Genomic DNA, 24,579 nt, shown 5'->3' with positions numbered 1-24,579 from the left:
ATTACATTTTTCATTACAGATGCATTTGCTTTATGCTCTTGTTCTCCCCGGGAAGCGGTGTGAGCATAACAGGATGATCATTGAGAAAACACAATAGCTGGAAAGCAAGCAGAGCTACCAACAGCTTTATACCCCTGCCAGAGGCAGCAGAGGCTTAGTGTTTCACTTAGACTCTTCTGCTCGCCTGTGCACCTATCACAACACTATAATCACAAGTAGGACACAACGGCAAGCTGTGTTTTCCTTTCTTTCTTTCTTCATAAAAAAATGGTTAAGGAATGGTAGGAATGCAGGGTGAGGGAGGTGAAGACCAACACAACAGCTGAAATGAGCATAATCCACTGGTCTACTGTGTTTATTGTTTCAGTTCAATCAAGAAAACAACTCGTCATGTGAGATACTCGGCCATTGAGTGCCAACATATTACACAATCAGTGCAAGGGTCGTGCTCTCAAAGTATACATTGTTGTCTCAAAATAAAAACAGCATCATTACACACTAAATGTACATCTTGGCTCACTTAATCAAAATGGTTTAAAAACTTTATTTAGGAGGTAGAAAATAAACTATAAACATTTCAGCTTAGACTAGTTTTATCCTCAAGTTTGTTTCTGGAAAGACTGGCAATACCATTAAAAACATGGCTGTCTGAAGATAATAGATTGTGTTAAATTCTTAAACATATGTACCAAAATTCATTGATGAATAAATTAGTATAGCACAGAACGTTTTCAATAATATAGTGACTCTAATAAAACGTAAGAGGCTTAAAATCCAAGAGAGACTCAGAAACATTGTGCACTCTTGCTTCATACCTATTAATCTTGCTGAAAACATGTAGCAAGTCCACCTATACAGTGCATTTCTTTATCCTTTATAAAGAGTCATACTGTGAGAACTGAGGTTTAAAAAAAAACTACAAAGCCATTGCAAAGATGTCTGTAATCTCAGGGTGGGACACTTACATTCAGCTATGGCTTTTTCAAAAGCACAGCACCTCCACAACAGAGGTGAAATGGGTTGAAGTCGGAGAGATGATTCTAATCCCTCCTATCGATGCTACTGCTCCTCTTATAGGGAGGCCATGGCAGCACTGTTGTGTCACAGTGCCGAGGGTGGCAGAGCCGCCAGGCTGTCCTTGTTGGCCTCCAGGAAGTGGCTACAGGCAGAAAAGGCACTGTAAAAGCTGGAGGAGAGGCCAGCGATGTCTGTGGAGATGTAGGGGAGGACACCCGGTGTGGCCTGGTTGTAGTAGGTGATCTGAAACGAAGCACATCAGGTCAGATGTGGAGAAGTAAACCACTGCATCTTGTAATTACTTTGCTTTAGTTTTGCAGTTGTGAATTGTTAGGTTGCAGCAATGTGCTCATAGCAAGTGTGTATGCCGAACTGCGTGTCCCTGTCATTTGGCCAACCTTGGTGACAGTACTGGACTCCTCCCAGATTGTGAAGCCAGCACAGAGCACCTCTCCCCTGGTGTAGTCCTCAGTGGGAGGGTGAGTGGGCAAAGTGACAGAACGCAGAGCGATCAGATATGGGTCCCTGAGAGGGACAAAAGAGGATAGCGTCATGGGACCTTATGAAAGAGCAAGCAGCATGAAAAATATAATGAAAGGGTGGAATAGGAAATACATATTGGATAGTCAAAATGAAGAAATACAGCAGCGACAAACAAAATGTGGAAGGTTGAGTGTTTATTATGTAGTATGTTACAACACCTGGCATCACATGGCTTCCTCCTGGACGCCAGCAAGATAAAGTCCTTGCCTTTGCCCCCTTTACCGACAGACGGTGCAGCTACGCGATAAAGAGTGTCTTCCTCATCCGCTTGGTTGATCACCTCACACTCCCTGCAGCAAAGCACAAAGGAATGAGCATGTGATAAAATAAAGATATCAAAGATGTAGAATGAAGTCAAATAAGTAGTTCCATGACCATTTCTTTGTTTCATTGGTTGGTGTAATGAACAACGGGAGAACTTAAAGGTTAAGACTGGTGATATTTTATATTTCTCCTGTGGTCAACAAACCCAATGAAAAAGACCAAAACCAACAATTAATTTATCCTTATTCCTCTGAGCCACAGACCTCCATTATGAGAAATGAACCACACCGTTGCAGCGGGTGACATGTCCCTTCATTACCATGAATACGGGCACTGTAGATTATTTTGAGTCAGTCCTACACATACTTTCATGCTGCTGTAAATGCTCCCTAAAGCACCAAGGGTGTATTAATCCACGGCTGAAAATAGTCCCCCAGTGCCACAGACAGGGTAGGGAAGTCAGGTCTTGAGAGGCAGACTCAAACATATGTTGGTTTTAGTGCTTTTTATAAGATTTGTTGACAATAAGAAAAAGAATAACATCAGAATTATCCTCTAAGCTTATTCTGCTGTTGCACTGACTGTCAGTTGCTGTGCGCCAGATGACGCTAAATGCCAAAAATATGTACGTTACTGACTCATAGTGCCGGTCCCACTCCTTTCTCCTCCTCAGGTCTGACAGGAGGTGGAACGTCTGCTCTGCCGGTACGCTGACGTGCATCTCCACCTTGAAACACAGCATGTGGTTTTCCTCCAGTGTGTACAGTCTGACCTAAGAACGGAGCAAAGAGGAGGCGGGCTCTATGTGTATAAAGAGGATTCGTTCTGGGTATTTCAATGTGCGCACATCAAGTTTAACTGCTGTCAAAACTGCCACATTAACTGGTGGCTGCATGAAAGATTATAAATATGGTAATTATACATATTTTGAGGACGACTATATCCAGTCCTGTTATCTAAATCTCAGAATATTACTTTTGGAGAGGGGTGGTGCACAAGTGAGTTTAAAGTTTCAGCTGTAGATGACGTTTTCTGACTTATTAGTCCACAGTTTAATTGAAGCAATATTGGCCAGCTTCCAGGAGAGCCACTGTGACCACGCAGCTTGTCCGAAATAATACAGATCAGAATGCATGGTGGAATCACAACAGCTGCAACTGCTTAACGAGCCATATCCTGGATGATAATACAAGCAATACTGACCTTGTTTTTCTCAGAAGTTAATACCCAGTTGTTTCTGGTATCCATTAGTTTCAGCGCTGATACATTATTGTAGCTCAGGTACATCTGAAAAACAAAGGGCCGTCTGAACTCTTGAACACAGTGGCAATATCTAATAAGCCTTACTGAGCACGTGTGCCTCTGTTTGCCAGAGATTGCAATACCTGGTTACTTGGATCCCACGGCACAGACAGAGGCACTTCAGTTTGCTTGCAGGAGATAATGTATTTCCTGTAAACACATAGGGGCACGGTGGTTTACATTCAGGGATGAAAGAAAGATCTGAGAACCTGACCAATACGAACCTTTTCGTTCTAGAAATGATCCAACACATTTGGTTATCAAACAGTGGAGTGAAGATTATACTGGAGGCCGGGTATTTTACAGTTGAACAATGAACTTATTATGTTTGACAGACTCGGCACTAAAGTCTGCTCAGCTGTGATACGCTGCTCTGCCAAGTCATGTGCAGCAGAGTACTGAACAATGGCTTCTGTAGAACGACGCTGGACAAACGAAGCCATGACGACACCGTTTTCTGTATTACTTCCAGTGCTTTACACTGCATTATGTACTACACATTTTTTTATGTATTCGTTGGTTCTGTAATGGATTATGATTATTCATCTTGCATACAACGTTGGTTTGTGGTGTACTGCTGGTATTATAAGTATTACAATATTTTGTGAACTTGTCCAGTTGCACTCAGCAACACTTACAGTTGGAACAAAACTACTTCTTCAACGACATAAGTCTGTTTGAAATAGAAATAGACTTTTTGCATATGGACCACCTTTTACACTGAAAACAATATACATATCTGCAATAAACCATGTCAGCCCTCTGTTATATCAGCAGGCTGTACAAAGAAGGGGAGATACTAACCTATCAAGGCGAATCTTCTTTCTGGCAATAGCTTCTTGATAACGTCTTTTTCCATCCTGTAAAACAAGGGAGGATGCTTGTCGTTTTTTCTGGCTCTATACTTCACTGTAAATTGTGCACATCTCAGGCAGCGACAGGACGTTTAGAAAACTCACCACAGGCTCAGGTCGTATCCGTGGCAGCGTGCTTGGTTTCCTGTCACTGTCCAGCACCTCAAAGGTCATAAAAGCACTATTTATATGACGCAGAGGTTCTCCACCCTGGTAGGCCTCGGCACACACTCCCACCTCCATGCTAGAGCGCACCATGTATGCAGGCACGTGAGTTCACAGAAGACACACACACACCCACACCCACACACACACACACACACACACACACACACACACACGTATAGTATAAACACACTTACACTGTGAACGTTTAAACCATAGAGATACACTGCTGACATTTATTAGACGAGTTGAGAGTTATTGGCCATTCATCATCATATGTGGACTCACCTTTGTTTGAAGGAATTGTTGACAATGGCTTTCAGTACCAGTCGGTCCCCAATATGAGACGGGCCACGAAAGTGGAACATATCTATGGTCCTCAGGGTTGGGTGAGCGTTACATAAGCGACTAGATTAAAATATGAAGAACAAAAGAGGAAGGTGTTTGTAGTTTGTCTTGTGTGTTCCTGTTTTGAAACTTGGCCTCATTACAAATAACCTCTCGGCAAACTAGCAATGATTTGGAATGACAAGGAATGTGCTTTGTTTTCCTGATGAGAGTTATGAGAACCACTCACATATCTGTTAAATATGAAGCTACTGCCAGTGCCAGTTGTATTAGCTTAGCATAAAGACAGCTAGCCTAGCTCTGTCCAAAGGTAACAAAAAACCCACCTACCAGCATCTCTAAAGCTCACTTATTACCATGTTTTACCTTGTTTGTTTAATCTGTACGAATACTGAAGCATAAAAAAAAGACTATTAGTGGTGTTTTATTTCTTGGCCCAGGTGCAGTGACTTCCTGGAGTCTCCGGTGGTTTACTGGCAACTTCATAGAGAAGCCAAAACTCCACAAAATCAATGCAGCTGGGCAAGAAACAGTCCTGCACGTAACTAAAAACCACAACTTCACAATCACACAAGCAAAATATAATATGTTGATCGGTGAGCTTTAGAAGTGCTGGTAGGTGGATTTGTGCTAGCTCTCTCCCTCTATTTCCAGTCTTCATGCTAAGCTAAGCTAACTGAGTGTAGCTAAATGTATAATGGGCAGTGATGAATGAGAGTGGTATAGATTTTCTCATCTAACTCAGCAAGGAAGCAAAAAAGCATATTTCTCAGAAAATCTCAAAATTCTTTAAAGCTAGTTGAATCCCAAAATAACACTGAAAAACGAGACACATACCTTGCTGCAATTGTAGCCACATTCTCCATCCAGGCCATAATCTGGCCCCCAAAGGTGCTGACTTGATGGTTGGCGTGTGGCGGTAGCACCAGCTCCACACTCTCCACTCGCGTCCGCTCGGCTGGCACAGCGTCCTGATACTCCTGGCATTCTCCTAGTGAGAGCACAAAAACACAGAACTTTAGTCAATCAGATTGTGCAGACGCGTAGCCAAGTGCTGTGTTACAAAGCCTTATGTCTACAGCCTGTACCCAGTTGAGCTGTGCTGCTGCTCAGTAGGTCTGTAATGATCTCAGCATGGATGAGCCTCATCCTCCTCCGCTCTGCTGCCAGGCTGTACTCCATCTGCTCCATTTGTGTGCGAGGCATCACCTGCTTCAGCTGTACCTGTCCATGCATAACGCACATAAATCCAGGCGGTGTTAAACCAGCTTTAGTAAAAATGGTTGTGTGTCTCTTGGTTATTGTCTCTTACCTTCCCAGCTTCAGTTCGTCTGGCAACAAAGGTAGCAAAGGCATGGCAAACCTTCCACTGCCTGCCAGTGTAAAGGTCTTCACAAGTCACCAATATACCCACCTGAAATGAACAGAATCACAACATTCATTTTTCTGACATAAAATGAATGTTCACTAATGCTGAATTAAAAAAAACAAAAAAACAATGTCCACCAACCTCCATACTGGATGTGAATGCTCTGTTGACATTAGCTATGATGTTGACTACCTTTCCCACCCTGGAGTAGACAGACACAGATGCTTCTCTTTACTATCAACATGGAACAGTGATTATAGTACCAACACAATCTGAACCTCTCTACTGTGAGACATAATATTCAGTTAGTGTCAAGACAAGCTTGTTCGTCAGTCTCCACCTTTCTCTGCCTGTAACTTCCATTTAGCAGCTAATATTATTTGAAGTAATTCATTATTTAAATTAATGAATTTTGAGTGTTTTTTTAGCGTGATTTTGATGATTGATTTCAGTGGTTTTGCTAGTATTTTTCCCAACGTTTAGTAACAGAAAACTGACTTTTTAGTAGCATTCCTCTTCCAGCTTTGGTGAAAGTTGACTACAAAAGACATTTTGTCTGACTTCGTATGATCCCTTTTGTTCTCCCCTACAGTCAATGCATGCAGTGCAGTCTGTCTCTGCTACTCAGTTGGAGATACACCTGGGTAGAGCAGCATTAAGGTTAATACCTTACCCTATGGTGTGTTCAAAATGGATGTCGTCCACAGATGCAGTGATACAGGAACAACCTGCATGTCTCTCAGCTGGGAGAGGACAGATCACACAGATATTTAGTGAAAGCAGAAGGCAGAAATAATCTATCACACAGAAAGACTTCAGACCTGTTTCAAATTTCAATGCAATTGATTGGTCTATACAGCACCAGAATATATTAATGCCTAAGTGTTATAAATTTGTCATCGGCCACTGATTTCTCTATTCCATTTATGCTGTGGTAGCTATCTCTTTAATGTTTATGGATTAATTAGGAAATATTGGACTTTTATATACTGTATGTGATGAAGTGCCTTAAACAGTTCCTCAATAGATTTTCTAGAAAATTATACTATATTGTTGATGTATTGATTGATGTATATGAATACAGAAAATACAACATTTCATGTAACGTGGTTGAAGATATTATCTGTATCGCTCACTCCTTGTATGAAACTTCTGAACATAATCTGAACAAAGTACTCACTCTTGACCTTGGAGACAGCCGTTTGACAGAAAACAAAAGTAGTTGCACTGGGCTGCTTCTAGGTGAGAGTGTGTATGTGTGAATATGAAGTGAAGTGTGTGTGGGGGGATCCTGCTCTGAATGACTAAAAGTTTAAAAACTGAAAGATGCAATGCACCAAAATCTACAAGTAAAATGCTGTGTAGTGATTTCCATTACAAAACAAAGGGCACCACACACACATTATCAGAATTAAATTTATGCTGCATGTCCACTATTTCCTGCTAGAACACCTCAGTGGACATGATGGGATACTCTTAGCATGGTGCATGCTCAGAGTTTAAAGCCATATGGTCTCCTGGTGAGCGGTTATTATATCATGAGTTACATGCTGTAAGAAAACTAGAGTTTGAAAGTAACAATTTGTCTTATACAGTAAAAGTGAGAGGTTGTCTGATGTTTGCCTACCAGACAAGCAGGCTGTGGAGTCCATCCACTTCAGCAGCTGTCCAACACTCAGTTCTCCACAGTGGTTGGCATGGCATGGCAGCACAATCTGACTCATCTTCACTTCAGTGGGGTTTCTGTACACTTCCTCACTCTCCTGAATGAACAGAGGGTCCAGCATAGTGTCTGCGTGTTTCCACTCTGACATCATAACTCACAACTACAGAGACGACAGGAAACACAGGACAACATGTGTTACAACAGAACCAGGACATGGTCCACTTTGATTTGGACTCACACTGAGAAAAAAACCCCAATGTGTTCTGATGCTGTCAAAATGTGCTTAGATCAATGAGGTTGTAAACTAAGGAGTAAAACAGGGGCCTTTTTGGCATCAAACATGTCCTGATGTAAAAACACCAGTTCCAGGTCTCCATTTTAATCATAATGGTTAAGAAAAGCACACACTTCATTTTTACATTTTGGTATCCTAAAACAATATCATTTTGAACCCTCTCCCCCCACAAAAAAAGATGAAAGCAACAATAGCTCCATCAGTTGTGATAGATAGTTGATGGAAGTCAGATCTGTTTGGAATTCATTCAGGGACACTTTAGTCCCACATAAACTATCCATTTTGTGGTTAAGGGGTCTCACTAACAGTAACTTAAGAGTTGAGTCAGAAGCACCACTACCAACAGACAGACACTTGCAACGTCGACATGCCTACATTTTTGTTCAGTACTAAATCTGAAAACTGCACAGTCAGTTTGGACCAGTGCTGCAACATAAGACGCTTTAAATAATCTGCAACTCAAATTTGTCCTCTGAGGACTTGCTCAACATTTCTCCCCTCACTCAAGGATCAGGGAAAACCTGAGCTGCCTACTTATGTAATGAAGCATTTGATGTCGCTGCTTCTCTGCTATCAATGAATGCAATTCTACATGCAATTTCTTTTTATTAAATTGCAGGCTGGGGCTTGTCTTTTTGGAGCAGTTTTAATCAAGCTGACGCAGAAACTAATTCAAGGCACGTACAAACTATTTTAAGGCAAGTCGCTGAATGGGGTATTCATGGAAACTATTTGTTGGGATAGAAGTGTTTGACCACAACGTGTGCTCCAGTGGGGCGCAGTGGTCACCTGTCTTTCCTGTTATTTGACAGGAGCTGCAGTGACCTTTGCATTGACTTCAAGAGAAATGAGACATTCACCGAGGACTTCTGTGGCAAGAGAATAAGAAAGAGTCAGCGGTATTAAAGCCTGATATTTGTTCTGCAACACGAGTCGTCACCGGTTAACACACACACACACACACACGTATTTCACGCTGAAAACAAACTAAATAAAATGGCTTACCCGGTTTAAAAGTTACTGCTGGTGGTGGAAGTTCTTCAAGTGTCAATGAACGTCGGCTACAAAACATTAACATCGGCTGAGAAACTGCAGTCTGCGACCCGGACCGTGGCTCTGTTCATTTCACCCATTTCTCAACAACTTACTGAACACACACATGCACACACACGCCACGGCTTTATTAAAGGGTTTCACCACTGGAGGGAGGGAGAGAGAGGGAGGGAGAGAGAGACCATCCCCTGTAGTGGTTACGGTTACGTCCACATTTTTAAGGTGGAACTTTACCTGACCTCATGTTTAATGGTCTGCTTCATTCAATGTACAATTAGGAGGGATGTTTGAGTGTGGATCATGTCGTCCATACACTTCACAACGACACAAACTCTATTTTATGGAAACTAGAAAAACTGTAAACAGTGAGGTGTATTTTTTTTAACCAAGCCTCAATATGAAGACAATTTTTAACCGCCTCCATACTCAAGTGACCTTTGAAAGGTAATTAAACCCTTGAAATTTTTATAATAAGGAGAACCAACAAAATCTCTTCTGAGGAACCCAGCCTTTTAAGAGTAGGCTACTTTTTATTGATTTGCTATGTATTTTAGGGCATATATATTTGCTTATTGGCTTCCAAATCATCACCATTTCTTTGGTTCTGATGAGGCAAAACTTAATTGTTCGCCCTATAAGTTGCTGATAATTAATACACTTAAAAGCCCATAGAATATAAAAATAAAGGGCCCTTTTTGGGGCCTGAATATAACTAATAAAATGAATACTGTTAAAAAGTTAAATAATCAAAATGGAGGGTCAAAGGAAACAAAATTTTGCCTTTAACCTCCAATTAGATGGTAAAAAAAAGCCGCTCCATATTTTGGAGTTGGAGTCTTAGATCACAATTCTTTAATATTAGAAATATTCTTCGATTATAGATACTTTTCAATATATCAATATATTTCATTGTTTTGGAAAGAAAAAAAACACAATTCTGTTAATTACCAGAGTAGTTTATTTACACTGCATAGGTCAGAATCAAGTCAAGCAAACAATTACATGGGAAATATTAATTTCTTCATTAAATTACGCTCATTGATATCGCAGCTATCAACGTCAAAACATCAAACTGAAAGCACGAAAAGGCAGACCTTAAGGCCAACGGCGCGCTCCCATTGGCTGTCGGCAGCATCAGTCAGGCCTGGCCCCGCCTCTTCCCCCCGGACCAGGCTCGGTTGAGTCGTCGGGTTGAGGAGGAGTGCGGTTGGAGTGCGAGAGGGTCGCGGCAGCGATGATCTGACAGATGAAATAGCGAAAAAAAGAAAGAGAAGGCGGGCGTCCTCCCACACAAAACAATGTTCCCCAAAGGCAAAGGCACCCCGGTGCCGTCGGACGGCCAAGCACGAGAAAAGTAAGCTCAGAAACGTTTATTATTGTGTGTTTTTTGCCTCGTAAGTTTTTCCCTCTCGCTCTCTGTTGTTCGCTGGACAGGCTAACAGCAAGAGGCGATTTCCTCCTACCGAGAATGGAATTGAATGAACCGCCTTGTCTGCTCGCCATTCCTTCCCCGAGTGGTGTGTCTGCTACCTTTGGCTTATTGCCGTCTCTTTAAACCCGTACCCGCCGATTCCGAGTTCAGTTTGGTTGTGTTTTCAACCGGCGGTTGCCTCATATTTTTGCGGTTATTCAGCCGAGAGCACGGGGAGGAGAAAACAATAACATCGCCTTGCCTCACAGTACATTGTTTTCTCTGTTGCGCTCTGGATATGCTGCGTTTTTATTTCCTTCAGCCCCATCAGTGCCACCAGGATACTGTACCTAGCTAATACACAGCAGGCTGGTGGTGTGTTTTTTTTACGTTTCACATCACGACGTTAAATTACACTGTTGCTTTAGCACTTTCTCTTAACCTTCTCATTATCGTGAATCTTAACCAGGTTTTGGCTTGGTTACACAGTCCCCATTTCATTTTTTTGGCATAGGCTATTTGGCAGCCATTGTTCAGAGGGCCTGTACCCGACTCTAGTCACTCAGTGTGCCCGTTGAAGAAGATATAACATGCTGCTTGACGTTTATTTTTTGCCTGTTGGTCATGTTTGTTGAATTAAACCTAAAATTTTTTTTTTTTTTTCACACAGGTTGGCTCTATACGTATACGAGTATTTGTTGCACATAGGAGCACAGAAGTCTGCACAGACCTTTTTATCAGAGGTGTGTGGAATTTGGGGAAAAAGTTAAATCATCAATGTCTTTTTTTATTTTCAAATACCTAATTTTTATGTAAATGTATTGCTTGTGCTCTTTTTAGGAGCAACAATATTGAAATGTTTTTAATTGACATCCATGGAAAATTATTGAAATTCCCCTTTTCCAGATCCGATGGGAGAAAAACATAACACTCGGAGAACCCCCTGGATTCCTACATTCCTGGTGGTGGTAAGAGATGATATTTTCGCCTCCCTGTAAACATGTCCAGGGGTTGTCTGTGTGGTTTTTGTTTGCTTCATGACCTGTCTTGTCCACAGTGTATTCTGGGACTTGTATTGCGCCGCACCAGAGAGGAGAGAGACATGTGACCACTCCAGCGAAGCAAAAGCCTTCCATGATTACGTGAGTAGTGTTTACATGGAAACTGTTGCACAAATTGCTCTGTCTTCTGGTAAAGAAGACAACAACTTTGCTATCATGGCAAAGAAGTGAGTGAGTAATGCGACTCCAACTGGGGTTGTGCAATTTTTTTTGTTGTTGTTGTTGTTGGAGCCATCAGAGCAAAGTCCTCATAATCTCTGTTTGTCAACACTCAAGTCCTGACAAAATCTCCCACATTCCCCTTCAAAAGTGATACAGCTGCCATACTTCAGGTGATTGTGATTCCCTTTTAGCTTGAAGAATGATCATGATTCACCCTAAAATGATGTCTGATTTCTGCTTATTTAATGCTTTCTTTAGTGTGTTTTGCACTTTGCTTTAGAGATGTAAGTAATTTCGTGTTTCCTACTCTGTAGCTGTATTTAACCACCTAATGCACATTGGGACAGTATTTTTTTTTTTCCCACTCCTTCTCCTGAATTTACGATCGGTCATCTTGCCCTGTCGTTGGGTCGAATGATGTGCCCAACAATGAGCTTTATAGGCTTCTGGGAAAATGATGCTGATGTCAGCATGTCCTGAGTCAGACCTGTCGAGCGCTCTCCCCCCTTATCCACGCTCTAGCTCGCTCCCTCAGTTGTGAAGACGAAAAATAACCTGCTGTGTGTTCAGCACAACTTCTGAGACTTTATACACACAGTTGATTTTTTGACAAATGCCTCCAGCTGTCCTGATGTGTGGTAGCTCAAGTACATGTTGAAACATATCCTAATGATTTGAACCTGAATAACTGTAAAGGCAGTCTCGGATCCCAAATATATATAGACATGTGGCACAGGACAAGTGCATCACTCTGTAGTGCATTGCTCCTCTTATGATAGCACTTCCATATTTGCATGGTATGGGTGTTTTGCATCTTTATAATTATACCATTTCAGAGATGTGTTTAATGTGCTGCATTGTTTCCTGCTTTGAGTCAGCACTAAAAAAGAAGATCAAAAAGAGCCTCATTAGGATCAAAGAAAGTGTGAACTGCTTGTCGGTGGCTTCTGCTGTTCCCATCCACGTGTTTCTCCGGCCTTATCTGAAGAGATTAGACGAGTATCGTGTAGCTGATGTGAACATAAAAAAATAAGATGCTAATTAAGTTTTGCTTTATGCGCACAGCCAAGGAACGACATTTGAGGGTTAAGGAGTCCTCACAGGATGACTGATACACAGCCCAGCTTGTTAGTAGGTTGGTATCGGACAGGAAGGGGTTAAAACGGAGATGTTGGTCCTGCTCTTGGCAGATAGGGTTGTCAGGGTAACAGGCCTCCTGATCTGGCAGGTGACTTGGGAGCCAGGAGAGAGGCTACATCGTGGCTCTGCCCATTCAGTAACCACATTCTTTGTTTTTCTAACTCGTAAAGACAAAGGAGGAGTGCGTTTTGTTTGAAACCAGCCTTTATTCACCTAGCCTACGCTAAGATTGCGATATCTTTGATTGCTTGTTTTAGTAGGATATGTTTTTGCATTGTTTGGTTGTATCTTCAATTGCAGACTACAAGAAAGTGTCAGATTTTAGAAGTCTTACATATCATTGTATTCTTAAAATTTTCTCCGTTTTAAGCAAAGGTGTAAGAACAGTTGAACCCATTTTTCTAAAAATCGTTCTGCGATTTCCCTTGTATTATAACGAGGAAATATCCCCAGGCCAGCAAGATTAAACGACACAAAATAAGCTGTTAGATTGCAGCCCTTGGTTTGACTCAGACCATTTTCATAACATGGAAAACATTAAGCAAATGAGGGAACAGTGAAATGTCAGTCTGGGTGCTGTGGTGGGGAGCTTTGAGAGTTTGTGCGGTTGGCTCTCCCCGACATCTTGTGGTTGCCCTTCGCTCTGATGTTGGTTCTCCTTGTGTTCATTTGTGGATGTTGGGGGTCAGGCAAGTGTGTGTGTGTATATATGTGTGAGTGTGGACAGCACTAGTCCTTGGACCCTAGCCTTTGTCTAGGTGTGGGGGAGGTGAGTGCTGCTCTGTTAGCCGGCAGCGCTCGTAAAGCCCCGGAGTATTCACGCTGGGCCTGATGAACGCTCCCCGAGGGGCCCCGTCGCCATGGCGTCGGCGGCTGATTGATGGCTGTCACGGAGCTGAGGGGCAGATTGGAAAAAAAGGAAAGGGGAGTGGCACTGTGGCATATGCCCAGCATCCACCACCGCGGAGGAGCTGAGGGAATATACAAGAGGAGGGGGTTGGGGAGGAAGAGAGGAGGGAGATGAGGAGTGGAAGGGACCTGCTAGAAGTAACTAGAGAGAGAGAGAGAGAGCATCCAGTCAGGATCCAGAGTGGGTTTTATGATGTTGATTGATGGTTAAACATTTACAAGCTAAACATAGGGGCTGGTTTCTTTTGAACGTTGCTTCCAGTGGAAGAAGTGAGGCTGTTAAGAGCACACTAGGTCAGGAGCCAGCAGATGGGTGGTCTGTGCTGCAGCCCCCCCCACCCCCCCGCACACACACACACATAATTTCTCCTTCATCTCCATTTAAATCGTACATTTTGTCTTCTGTCTGTTTGTGTCACGCTCTGTATACCCCTTCTGCAGTTACCTCATCCTCACTCTCTTCTCTCTTTCCTTCTTTCTCTCCCCCCATGTGTTCCCCATATCCCCCTCTCTCTTTGTTTTTGTAAAGAGAGCACAAGCACATCCGCCGCTACTCTAGCCTTTTGTAACCTCCTTCAGTGTTTCAAGAACAGGGGAATATTTGTTTGGCTGGGATTGCTTGCTCGTGTGCTCTTAAGTACACACATATATACATGCTGAATCATGGTGGCTGGGGGGGTAGTTTGTCTTAAAGGAGGTCCCCTTGGGAGTTGTAAGGAAGGCCCCAGACAAGAGCCTCATAGCCCGGGGCAGGGCTGAGACATCTGCCCCTTTCCTGTACCAGAGAGTCTGCCGAGAGACGTGGCTCGTTTCGACTGAAAGCAGCATCAGGCTGTTTGGGACAGTCCAGTAAGCACAGCTGTGGGCTTTAGAGGGACACGATAAAGATCTAACATAACATGCCTGGGAACCCGCCATGCACGTTGCTCTTCAGTCTGGCAAACAGTTTCTGACTTCTGCAGAGCTGTGTAGATGGTTGACATTGTTTATGACTTTGTGGTCAATACCTTAAATACAGCTTTGTTTTACTTCATTATTTCTTTGCAGGCCTCATTCCAGGAATGAGCTACTTAATGGTAGAGGAACAAAACTAACTACAGTTGCTGTTTCACTGTGAAGGGACCAGACAGTGTTATTGTATGAGTGTATACCACTCTACTCTGAAACTAGCCATAAACTGAAGAGCAATCTCCATCTAAGACAAACTGAGTAACCTCTTCTTCTTCCAGTTGCATCAGGAATGTTTTCTTTAGAAGCAATAGTTTTGAAGAATTCATTATCGATCTTGATTTAAAAAAACAAAATGTGTCTCTCCCAGAGGAGTGACAGTTTATATGCTATTCGAATGCTATCAGAATGAGGATGACTAGCTTTAATTAATACATTTGTCGAGAATATCAACCCAATTTGCCTTTATGTCACTTAAATAATTCTTAGACATATAAAAGTGCAGTCTGGGACACAGATTAATTTCTGCTACCTTTTATGTAAATATGTAAACTAACAAATTGAGGGATCAATGTTGTGCCTGTGACAATTTAAATTATCCTATGATGACTAGTGAAGACTTTTATAAATGTAAAAACAAAGCATGTAATTGATGATTAAACCTGGCTGGAATAAACATGTTACTTTGTTTCATGAGCTTTAAAACATAGAAATGCTAGATGTAAATAAATTCTTTGTGTCAGTAAAAGAAATGAGATCGCTACAAGGGTGGTTTTGCTTGCCAGGAAGTTGCAAAGTACTAGTTACCATGAATTTTGAAAAGCAGTCAGAACTAAAAATAATGTGTGTGTGTATATGCGTGTAATCCCTTTACAATATAATGCAAATATTGCAAATGGCTCATGAAAGTCTTTATGGTATATTCAGTAGAGTGCAAAGCAAAAAAGTTAACTAGATGTTAATGAGGCTGAGAACTGATCACAATACCTCTAAATATGCTCATCAAAAACTTGTTCCTCTTCTTGCAACAATACCATGAACTGGGAGGCCAGTTCATTGAACTGTGATCTCAGTGCTTTTTAGTTCTGGTCATAAAGTGTAAAGTAGTATATTATAGCATAAAACAGTAAAATAGTAGTGATAACAATGAGCCTATAGCTCAAGTTAGTATCCTAGAGTTGAGATGGGGAGGTTGGAATGAATGTTGCCTCATGTCAGGCAGAGATAAATAACTTGGTGAATAAATATGTGCAGATTGGATGAGGTAGAAAACAGTTTAAGTGATGCATACCAAGAGCTGCACATCATACTTATATAGACATATGACGACTCTGATGTAGAGAGAATGGGTGATGCTGAGAACTTTCATTTGCAATGCTCTATTTGGTCCCATCATCACATCCTCTCGATGCTGTTATTGTGACCGTGTGTGTATGCATGTAAAAAAAAAAAAAGTGTGTTTCAGTTGTTTGAAATGTGTCCAAGGTTTTAAATAAAGTAGTGGACACTTGAGGCGACAAACTGAAAACTGAAGAGAGAAGTACAAACTGTCACACAGCAGCACCACAGACCAGCCAGGTCATGCCGCGTGCACTTCAGTGGGAACACGTTGTATGTGAGCAATTTTTTTTAAAGTAGGTGCTCAGCAGGCTGTCAGGCTGGAGTCATTGCAGGTCTAAGTATGTTGTGTGACATTTACAACTTAATCAGTGAAAATTAAGTTTGAATTAGTTTAGTTTATACACGGTGAGCAACCATTTCTACTTGAGTGGTCTGTGTAGTTGATTAACTGGTCAAGATGGAAATGGAGTGCAAATTTGCTCTGTTAAATTTTTTTTATTCTCCTACACGTTTATAGAAGTATATTTATTATTTAAATAAAGACTCAGATGTTTGCCATGTTTGAGGATTTCTCACTCGGCAGCTTGCTGATTTTTCTGCACCATCCTATGACAGCACATAGGAAAGAAATAGGATTTGCAGGCTGCGTGCGTCTCTGTGTCCGTGTCCCAGTGGTGGTGAGGCCTGATGAGACGTGACTTCTCCCTGTGGCCTCACTTCTCTCCCTGCTGAGGCATTTCACAGTGGCCCTGCAGTGGCAGCCTGAGCAGATATAATTAGGGGGAGGTGCAGTCCAGGGAGTGTGTTGGCTATTGACCAGTGATGTCTGTAGAGCTGTAGAGCTCTGGACAGAGACGAGGCGTGTTTGTGTGTGTGGGTTCTGGTACATCCATCCTTGTAGTAATCATTGCTTGTTTGCGTACATCTACACTATAACATAAGTGAGCTACGCATTAACAAATGGGACTGAAGGAGCTTCTCTCGTTCAGTAGCCGTTCTTTTGAAGCTAAACCCCACAGCTCTGAAGACATTAGCCCATCTCAGATTGCTTCAGCTACAGGGAAGGCAAACTCAGTCAATTAGGAGCGTGTGACCGAAGCAAATGGCACATTAGTGAATTAGGGCTGTGGTTTGAGCAGGATATTGGCCCAGCAAGTCCCTGCTGTGTAGCAGCACTTTAGAGCCACTGACTCAGTGATTCCCACTGATACTTATCTGATCCACTAGATCCTGGATCAGTAGGGCACAGAAGCCTCAATAAGCACCCCATTAACACCCCTTTCAAATGATCTACTGAATGCATTTCGGTGCTCTGTTTCTTCCTCTTTTAAGATGAGTTGAGGAACGACAGCCAACACAGGTTTAGCCTACGACACTTGAGTTAGTCCAAGAGAATATGTGCTCCTCCTGTGGCCAGCTGTGCCAAGAGTCTCGGCTTCCAACAATAACATTTCATCTGTGTGTTAAAGTTCCATGCGTGTACTCAGATTGTAATTGGTCTTAACTGGTCAACTTAACATGTGCAGCACATTGAGAGGTTGTAACGTTGCTGTTTTGTCTCTTCTTTTTTCTTAGAGTGCAGCAGCAGCACCCAGTCCTGTGATGGGAGGGATGCCCCCTGGTGAGGGAATGCCAGGAGGACCTATGCCGCCAGGCTTTTTCCAGGTTAGCTAATCGCCACAGAGATGCTGTCTGTTACCGTTAGGAATACTCTTAAATGGACTTCACCCCCACATTTACTATTTTCTCTTGATAAATCACTTCATAGTCAATGATCAAACTTGTCATAAATTAGCTTGCTGTGGATGGACAAATGAATTAGTGGACTGATCATTTTCCTAGCTGCACTTCAGCTGGCTCCAGCTTTGTAAAATGCTGTCTGGGTTTTGTTAATCTTATGAAGCTGTAGGTCTCCACATTGGTGTCTATATTGCTTTTGTCTTTTGTTTTGCTCCATTCTGCTCAGTGAACTTGTATTAAACGTCATAGACGTTCTGTCTGCCTGGGCCCCTCCAGTGCTGTAAACAGGCAGGCGTGGCCTGGCCATTTTCCCTAATGGAGAAATCGAAAGGTGCAGCACCTACTGTAAATCAATATCTCATGAGGATAAACTCTTGGCAGGCAACTGTGTGGAACTGGCTTTAAGAGGTGACATAAAATTACGATGTTGCTCTGCCTCCACAAGACCAAACTAGTCACTTTAAATCCACAAGCTTATTATGTAATACAAGCCACAAATGCGTGACTCATTATGTGATCACGTTAATATCAGGAAAGACATTTTGACATTGATACATGAACACATGCACACTCATACTTTACATACCAGAATCCATTGGAGGAGGCTCAATTAGACCCCTCACTCTCTGTCAGATCAGCAACATTAGCGACACAGTGCCGGTGTTTAGTGTTGTTATACAGCTAATTGCATAGAGCTTAATTGGGGCTGTTAATTCAGGGAAATTAGCACTGATAACATGCTGCATGCAGCAGGCTTCTTAATGTCTTGACTGACAGGCAAAAGAGCACACATCCTCTCCATCTCTCTGTCTCTTTGCTCTCATTCAAGGCTAAGTCATTTGCTTGCTCTTTTCTGCTCAGTCTCTCTCTTTTATAGTGTTCAGTACATGAAAATCTTATTTTTGTACATTTTTTGCGCCACACTTTGGTTCTTGCACTCCAACTGTCCTCTGCCCTGCAGTAACCCTGCTTCTCTCTGTGCCCCTCTTTTGTCACTTCTGTTTCTCGCTCCCTCTTTCTCTCTTCGTCTCATCCTCCCCTCCCTCCTTCCCTCCCTCCTCTATCTTACTCCTTGCCTCTTTTATTTTGTGTGATGCCACAGGGTCCTCCTGGTCCCCAGGGCTCTCCTCACCCTCAGCCTCCTCCCCCTAACAGTATGATGGGACCTCACAGTCAGGTAACACTCCCTCTCCCTTTCTCTCTTTTTTCTCTGTGTTTGCTATCTGCTGTCATTTGGGAACGCTGGTTCTCAGTGCTGATGCTTCATGCTTTGGCATTCGTCTCAGCTTAATGCTTTATGCTGCTTTCAGTATTCACACAAACATGCTATCAAGGAATTAGAATGCTACTACATTTTGAGAGATTTATGTCACCTTTGACTGAAATCTCATGGAGCAATGATGTTTCTGTGTAGTCTTTCATGTCGCCTCGCTTTGCTGGAGGCCCAAGAGGTCCCCCCATCAGGATGGCAAGCCAGGTAGAGCTCACACACACACACACCATAGATGCAGAATACATAGCACATATGCATATTTAAAAATGCAGTTTCATTGGGTCTTTGTGTTTTATCCCGGGTAGCCACCAGGCGGAGGACCGGGTCCTCATCCCATGCTGCCCAACATGGACCCTACACGACCACAAGGTGTGACTCAGTACTGTGTCCTCTTAAACTATGCACTACACCTGCAGTAGAGAATGATTTCCTGGCTTCTCTCTTCATATAAATTTCCTTTTTCCCTCCAGGCCATCCTAACTTGGGGCCAATGCAGAGAATGAGCGGCCCTCGAGGCATGGGACCCATGGGGCCCGGCCCTCAGGTAGGCTATTCTACTTACATAGAATAATATCACCACTGCCTTGATGACCTGTTGGTCATTGGTCTTTACTAGACTGGTAAAATGTCTTGTAAATCTTGTACCAACCACATCCAAACCAAAGCTATTTTGATGGTCTAAATGGCCATATAAATTGGCATATTACTGTACCCTGTGGTTTAAATCCTTAGAATCAATTCTCACAGACAGTTTTAGGATTTTTGGTTGTCTTCTCAGAACTTCGGCGGTGGGATGAGGCCTCCACACAACACCATGGGTCCCGGTATGCCAGGAGTGAACATGTGAGCCTTTTTTAAAAATGTGTAAATATATTATTACATTTTATATACTACCTTAATGCATTATCTAACTAAATTTCTTTTGGTTTTACCATCTAGGGGCCCAGGGACTGGTCGGCCATGGCCCAATCCCAACAATGCCAACTCTGTGAGTACTAATGCACACACACACCCAGAAAAATGCTGGTTCAGATTGCAGTCGGATCTCCTCTCCGAGCTGTCGAGGTCTAATGTGTTCCAAGGTTCTAGTCTGGGATGTAATTGTGGTATTATGTGTCACGGTTTCCACAGACAGTCAGACAGACTGCCATAATGGTATTAGGATGATCAAATGATGAATGATGACATTTTGAGGTATAGAAATGATCTGCACTCACCCATTTCTGGTCTGTAATGTTTATGTTTTTGGTTTCAGATGCCTTACTCATCACCCTCTCCTGGTGCATATGGGGTGAGAGCACATCGTGGCACATACTATATGAATTTCAGCTTAGGAAAACAACATTTAACATAACATATATATATATATATATATATATATATATATACATGTTTTTACATTTCATTTGTAATATGTCTATTTTTTGACTTATTCTCCATAGGGCGCTTCTGGAGGTGGGGGACCCCCAGGAACTCCCATCATGCCCAGCCCTGCAGGTTAGTGCTTCCCTGACCTAAGTTGTCAATCATTACCCTTTTCATGCACTATCCAGTACCAATTATATGTATGATTGCACCTTTTCCAGACTCAAACAACTCTGGTGACAATTTGTACACCATGATCAACACTGGACCCGGCAACCGGAATAATGTAAGTTCCTTTTCATCATTCTCTTCGTTCTGCATTAAGTGGGGATATTGTGATCATTGAGTTAAGTAGAAGTAATATTAGTCCAGTTATGAAATAGTGATGTATTTTTGTATCTCACTAACTACCTAATTACTTATACCCCTTTTGCACCAAGCCCACAACCCATATGTTGTCCTTTGTCAAGCAGTCTGTATTATGTATACCCTTTATTTAACCAGGTAATTGAGATTAAAATCTGTTTTTCAAGAGTGACCCGGACCTTTTTAACGACACACCTAAACATGAGGGTCAGCCCTGTGAACTTAATGGGGGTTACTTAGTAAAACAGTGTTTAACAGAGGACAACAATTAAGTGGCTGAGGCTGAGTGTTGTGAGCTCCCCTGGTCGTTATGGAAAAGCATGTACCATTAACTAAACACTACCTCTCTACCATCTCAGCACACTCCTTTGTCTATTGACTGCTTGCAGCTGGTGGCAGATAGTAAGGATTCCCATCCTCTGGTCTATACAAGTACGAAAGGGCTTACAAACAATCTTTGTTCAAACTAAATTTGTACAATTCGTCTATGGATTCTGGTGCCAGCCACAGGATAAAGTGACTGAACCTGGTTTGAATTGAGATTTTACTTAATAATGTCCCGTACCACCAAATTGCCTACATTATAAGATCTAAATTAGTATTGTATCTTTCTCACAGTTTGACATAGGATGTAAGAGCTAGTAGCTTTCAAAGAGATCAACACAAACCTCAACCCGAGCCCCTGCATACTGCTGCTGAGGGACAAGTAACTGCAACAAGAAACACATCATCTTAAAAAAAATAATAATAATTTTATGTGTTTAATTTTTATGGTTTATTAAATGGTTTATTTAGCAAATCTCTCTTCCTTGTGCATAGATAGAGCAGGCCTGAGCATGAAAAACTATTTTTCTAAACACTAGTATCCTGGCCTCACCAAAGTACATTTGCACTATTCCTGATTTGCACTATCCACCCAGGAATGTACAGACGAGATTTTTGTAGAAACAAAACAAATGCACTTGTTATACTGGTTTTGTTTGTGAGTAATTTGATACTGTAGGCTACGGTTTCAGCTACTCTCTTGGAGCGGAAATGATCAGAAAGAGGATTTTTCTGTTGAAAGAGGGACTGAAATTCACAGTAACTGAGCCTGGTTATTTTTAGTCACTTTTACTTTGAACCTGGTAGACCTTGGTAACTGAGGACTTGGATGCCAACTGTGCTGTGGAGATGTGGTTAGTGATTCCATGTCTTGTTTCCCCTCCAGTTCCCCATGGGCCCTGGCTCTGACGGACCCCTGGGAGCCATGGCTGGGATGGAGCCACACCACATGAACGGGTCACTAGGTAACACCATGCAGCACAATACACTTTCTGACACAACACAGAAATGTTCGGGTTGCATTCTTGCGGATTAAATGATTTCAGAGTATACTTTTGTCCACTACGTCACTTGATACTTCAGTAGAGAGCAGTAGATTGTATTTCAGGTAGAGCCACTGCTTAAAAATGGCTTTATTACTACTCATAGAATAAAAACGTAGTTTCATTGTTTTACCCTCTTGTTTCATACTTAGGCTCTGGTGATATGGATGGAATGAACAAGGTAAGTTAAAACCATGCAGAGAGTCTTTGCATTTGGAGCTTAATCTTGAGTAAGTGAAATGTTAGACATTTAAAAAAACATTGTGCACTCTTTTGTGTCCAGAATTCCCCAAACAATTTAAGTGGCATTAGCAATCCTCCTGGGACCCCAAGGGATGACGGGGAGCTGAGTGGAAACTTCCTCCACTCCTTTCAGAGCGAGAACGTAAGTCTCCCTTCTTGCCAGGTCCTCTTCTCCACTAGCATCTCTTGACTGTTTGTGACTGTGATAGTACTTTGATAAAGCCAGAGGTAGAGCGCTGTTGACCACACAGTAAAGCCACAGTCACAGCGTATTAACGTCACTGTAGCAGTGTGGAGAGCTAGCTGGGCGTTTGACCAAGGAGAACTTGGTAGGGAAAAGGTGTGTTTTTAATCCTCTCTTCTCTGTGCCTCCATAGTACTCTCCAACCATGACGATGAGTGTGTGACCCCCCCCCTCCCCACCCGAAATTATTTGCCATCATTCCGAGGATCTGAACTCACAATAGGACACGGCCAAACACATCAGCACCGAATCAGGGACAGGCGCCATTTTGGTTCCACACTAACGCCAGAATGCTGATCGGAGAAAAATCTAAATGGCTGGCGACTACTGCTCCTTGCTCAAAATGAAGGACAATTTCTCCATTTACCACAACCCCCAAGTGTGACAAAAACCAGCTACTGAAAATGCATACATGACACATTTTATGTTCTTTGCAGAGCCCCCATTAAGCCTCTCAGTCCCCTCAACCCTAGAGCGAAGAGAAAAAATAATGGTTGAAGTTTACCTCTTGTACTTTTTAATTATTGCTTTGTGGTGCAAGATGTGCAGGAAATGTCTCCGCTTTTGTCACTTAAAACACTGGAGAGTGTGTATATGCATTGTGAGCTTGGAAAGTCTTTGTCTTGTCATTTTACTTATCGCCATGCATACTGTGTCACCAAAGTCAGTTGACATAGGACTCAGATTTTGCCTTTTACTCTGTGGCCACCTTTATGAAACATGTACTCATCTTCCCAATGCCCACCCTTCTATTTAAAGAGGTTTGTAAGGGGGAAAGACTTGAAAGAATACGGCTTTTATTGTGATGACCTCTCACCGTGTGTAAGTGCTCAGATGCTTCTTACATTGTCAAATTGATCCCTGTTTGATCAATTTCAGTCTCTTATTGTTGACAGCGATGCGATTCTGCACTCTTTGCTGTTTAGTTTAAGCAGCTGGATTGCTGTTGCGTTCTGTCAAAGGAAGCCAGACTTCGGCATAAGAAGTGAGTGCATGAATGCTGAGAATCTGTGTACAACATACTACCTAGTGCTGCTCTTCTCTATGTGGACACCTGCTTTAAGATGTGGTGTATATCTCTTTACCTGTCTGTGCTTAACACTCTGTGCTCTTCATCGTCGTAGCCTTCTGTGTTATTTCCAGTTTGGTTGATTTATGGCTATGAATGAGCTGCCCATTGTAATATCTCATACATCTTGGTTGTTCATACTTCCCTCCTGTATCATTGGTCGTCCTCTTGGCCCTGCTCCCCTCTCGCCCACACATTTTTTTATATTTTGATACAATCTTTGACTACATATATTGCCCCAGTTATTCAGAGTTAGTCAAAGCTTTCTAAACCGATTCTAGTAGGCATCATTATAAACTTTAGCGGCAGTCTTGTAAATGTGATGATAATTTTTGTTCCTTTTTTTTTCCTGTGAACATTACGCATTATACACATCTGTCCTATGTTGCCTTTATTTGCTGATATTTTTTTATTTCAAATTGAGGAAAGATTGCTTGTTAATATAATTTTACAATAACTTAATTACCTGTGTGGGTTGTTTTCATTTTGTTTCACGTAGATTCATATCACATTAGATTCAAGAGTAACTGAGTTTTTTATGCTGTGGACATGACGAGTAATGTTAAATGAACGCTTAAGTTACACATATACAAAGTATTCAACTGATGCATAACAAAAAGCTCATTGTTGTGGCTGGTGCAAAAGGTGTAAAAGTCCAATTGTCCAATGGGCAGTGGCTAACATTACATTCGCATGTACACGCACCGGCATCACCAGATCACTGATCTCTTCACTTATTTGTGCCTGCTGTGGAGCCAGGGGGTGCTGTAGAGCACAGCCACCAGACCAACGAGGAAATCCTGGAGCATGAGGGAGACTGTGACAGGACAGGGCAACACTCTGCACGCTTTGACACGAGAAAGGACGAAAGACGCTATTTTTGTTGCATACACCAGTGGTTGCCAACCTGGGGGACAAGACGATCACTGCGATAGGAAAGACGAAAAAGCAAAGTTCTATTCACAAAAGTATAAACATTTTAAAAATCTCTTGGGGATTGTTTTGTGAAATACATAGTTTTAGTCAAAAGGTGGGAACTACCTTGTGAACTCATTGTCAGTCTA

The 24,579-nt window shown here is 42.2% G+C and overlaps 2 protein-coding genes across 28 annotated transcripts; one reads left to right on the top strand and one right to left on the bottom strand.

Moving 5' to 3' along the window:
• Positions 1–339: 339 nt before the first annotated feature.
• Positions 340–8,951, bottom strand: acot11b (acyl-CoA thioesterase 11b). The gene is made up of 16 exons (XM_070908778.1): positions 8,829–8,951; positions 7,490–7,688; positions 6,536–6,605; positions 6,004–6,064; positions 5,806–5,907; positions 5,582–5,717; positions 5,331–5,484; positions 4,434–4,553; positions 4,086–4,224; positions 3,931–3,986; positions 3,210–3,276; positions 3,028–3,111; positions 2,463–2,596; positions 1,719–1,850; positions 1,416–1,542; positions 340–1,260 (listed from the first exon to the last, which is right to left on the bottom strand). Exons 2-16 carry the CDS (start codon positions 7,677–7,679, stop codon positions 1,102–1,104), a joined length of 1,731 nt encoding a protein of 576 aa, XP_070764879.1. The 5' UTR covers positions 7,680–7,688; positions 8,829–8,951; the 3' UTR covers positions 340–1,101.
• A 1,141-nt stretch (positions 8,952–10,092) lies between these two features.
• ssbp3b (single stranded DNA binding protein 3b) lies at positions 10,093–23,933 on the top strand. 27 transcript variants are annotated; one of them, XM_070908623.1, is made up of 18 exons: positions 10,093–10,230; positions 10,958–11,030; positions 11,194–11,255; positions 11,345–11,429; positions 17,424–17,513; positions 18,691–18,765; positions 19,003–19,065; positions 19,167–19,230; positions 19,332–19,405; positions 19,640–19,704; positions 19,801–19,849; positions 20,117–20,152; positions 20,304–20,358; positions 20,448–20,512; positions 21,803–21,881; positions 22,112–22,140; positions 22,243–22,344; positions 22,580–23,933. In XM_070908623.1, exons 1-18 carry the CDS (start codon positions 10,175–10,177, stop codon positions 22,607–22,609), a joined length of 1,152 nt encoding a protein of 383 aa, XP_070764724.1. In that variant the 5' UTR covers positions 10,093–10,174; the 3' UTR covers positions 22,610–23,933. The 27 variants fall into 27 exon arrangements, with proteins under 27 accessions (XP_070764724.1, XP_070764723.1, XP_070764728.1 ...); XM_070908622.1 differs by having other exon boundaries at positions 19,619–19,704; XM_070908627.1 differs by lacking the exon at positions 18,691–18,765 and having other exon boundaries at positions 10,958–10,997.
• The last annotated feature ends 646 nt before the right edge of the window (positions 23,934–24,579 follow it).

Source organism: Enoplosus armatus, chromosome 7 (genome assembly GCF_043641665.1).
Source record: "Enoplosus armatus isolate fEnoArm2 chromosome 7, fEnoArm2.hap1, whole genome shotgun sequence".
Taxonomy (NCBI): Eukaryota; Metazoa; Chordata; class Actinopteri; order Centrarchiformes; family Enoplosidae; genus Enoplosus; species Enoplosus armatus.
This window is presented reverse-complemented; position numbering and strand designations above follow the sequence as displayed.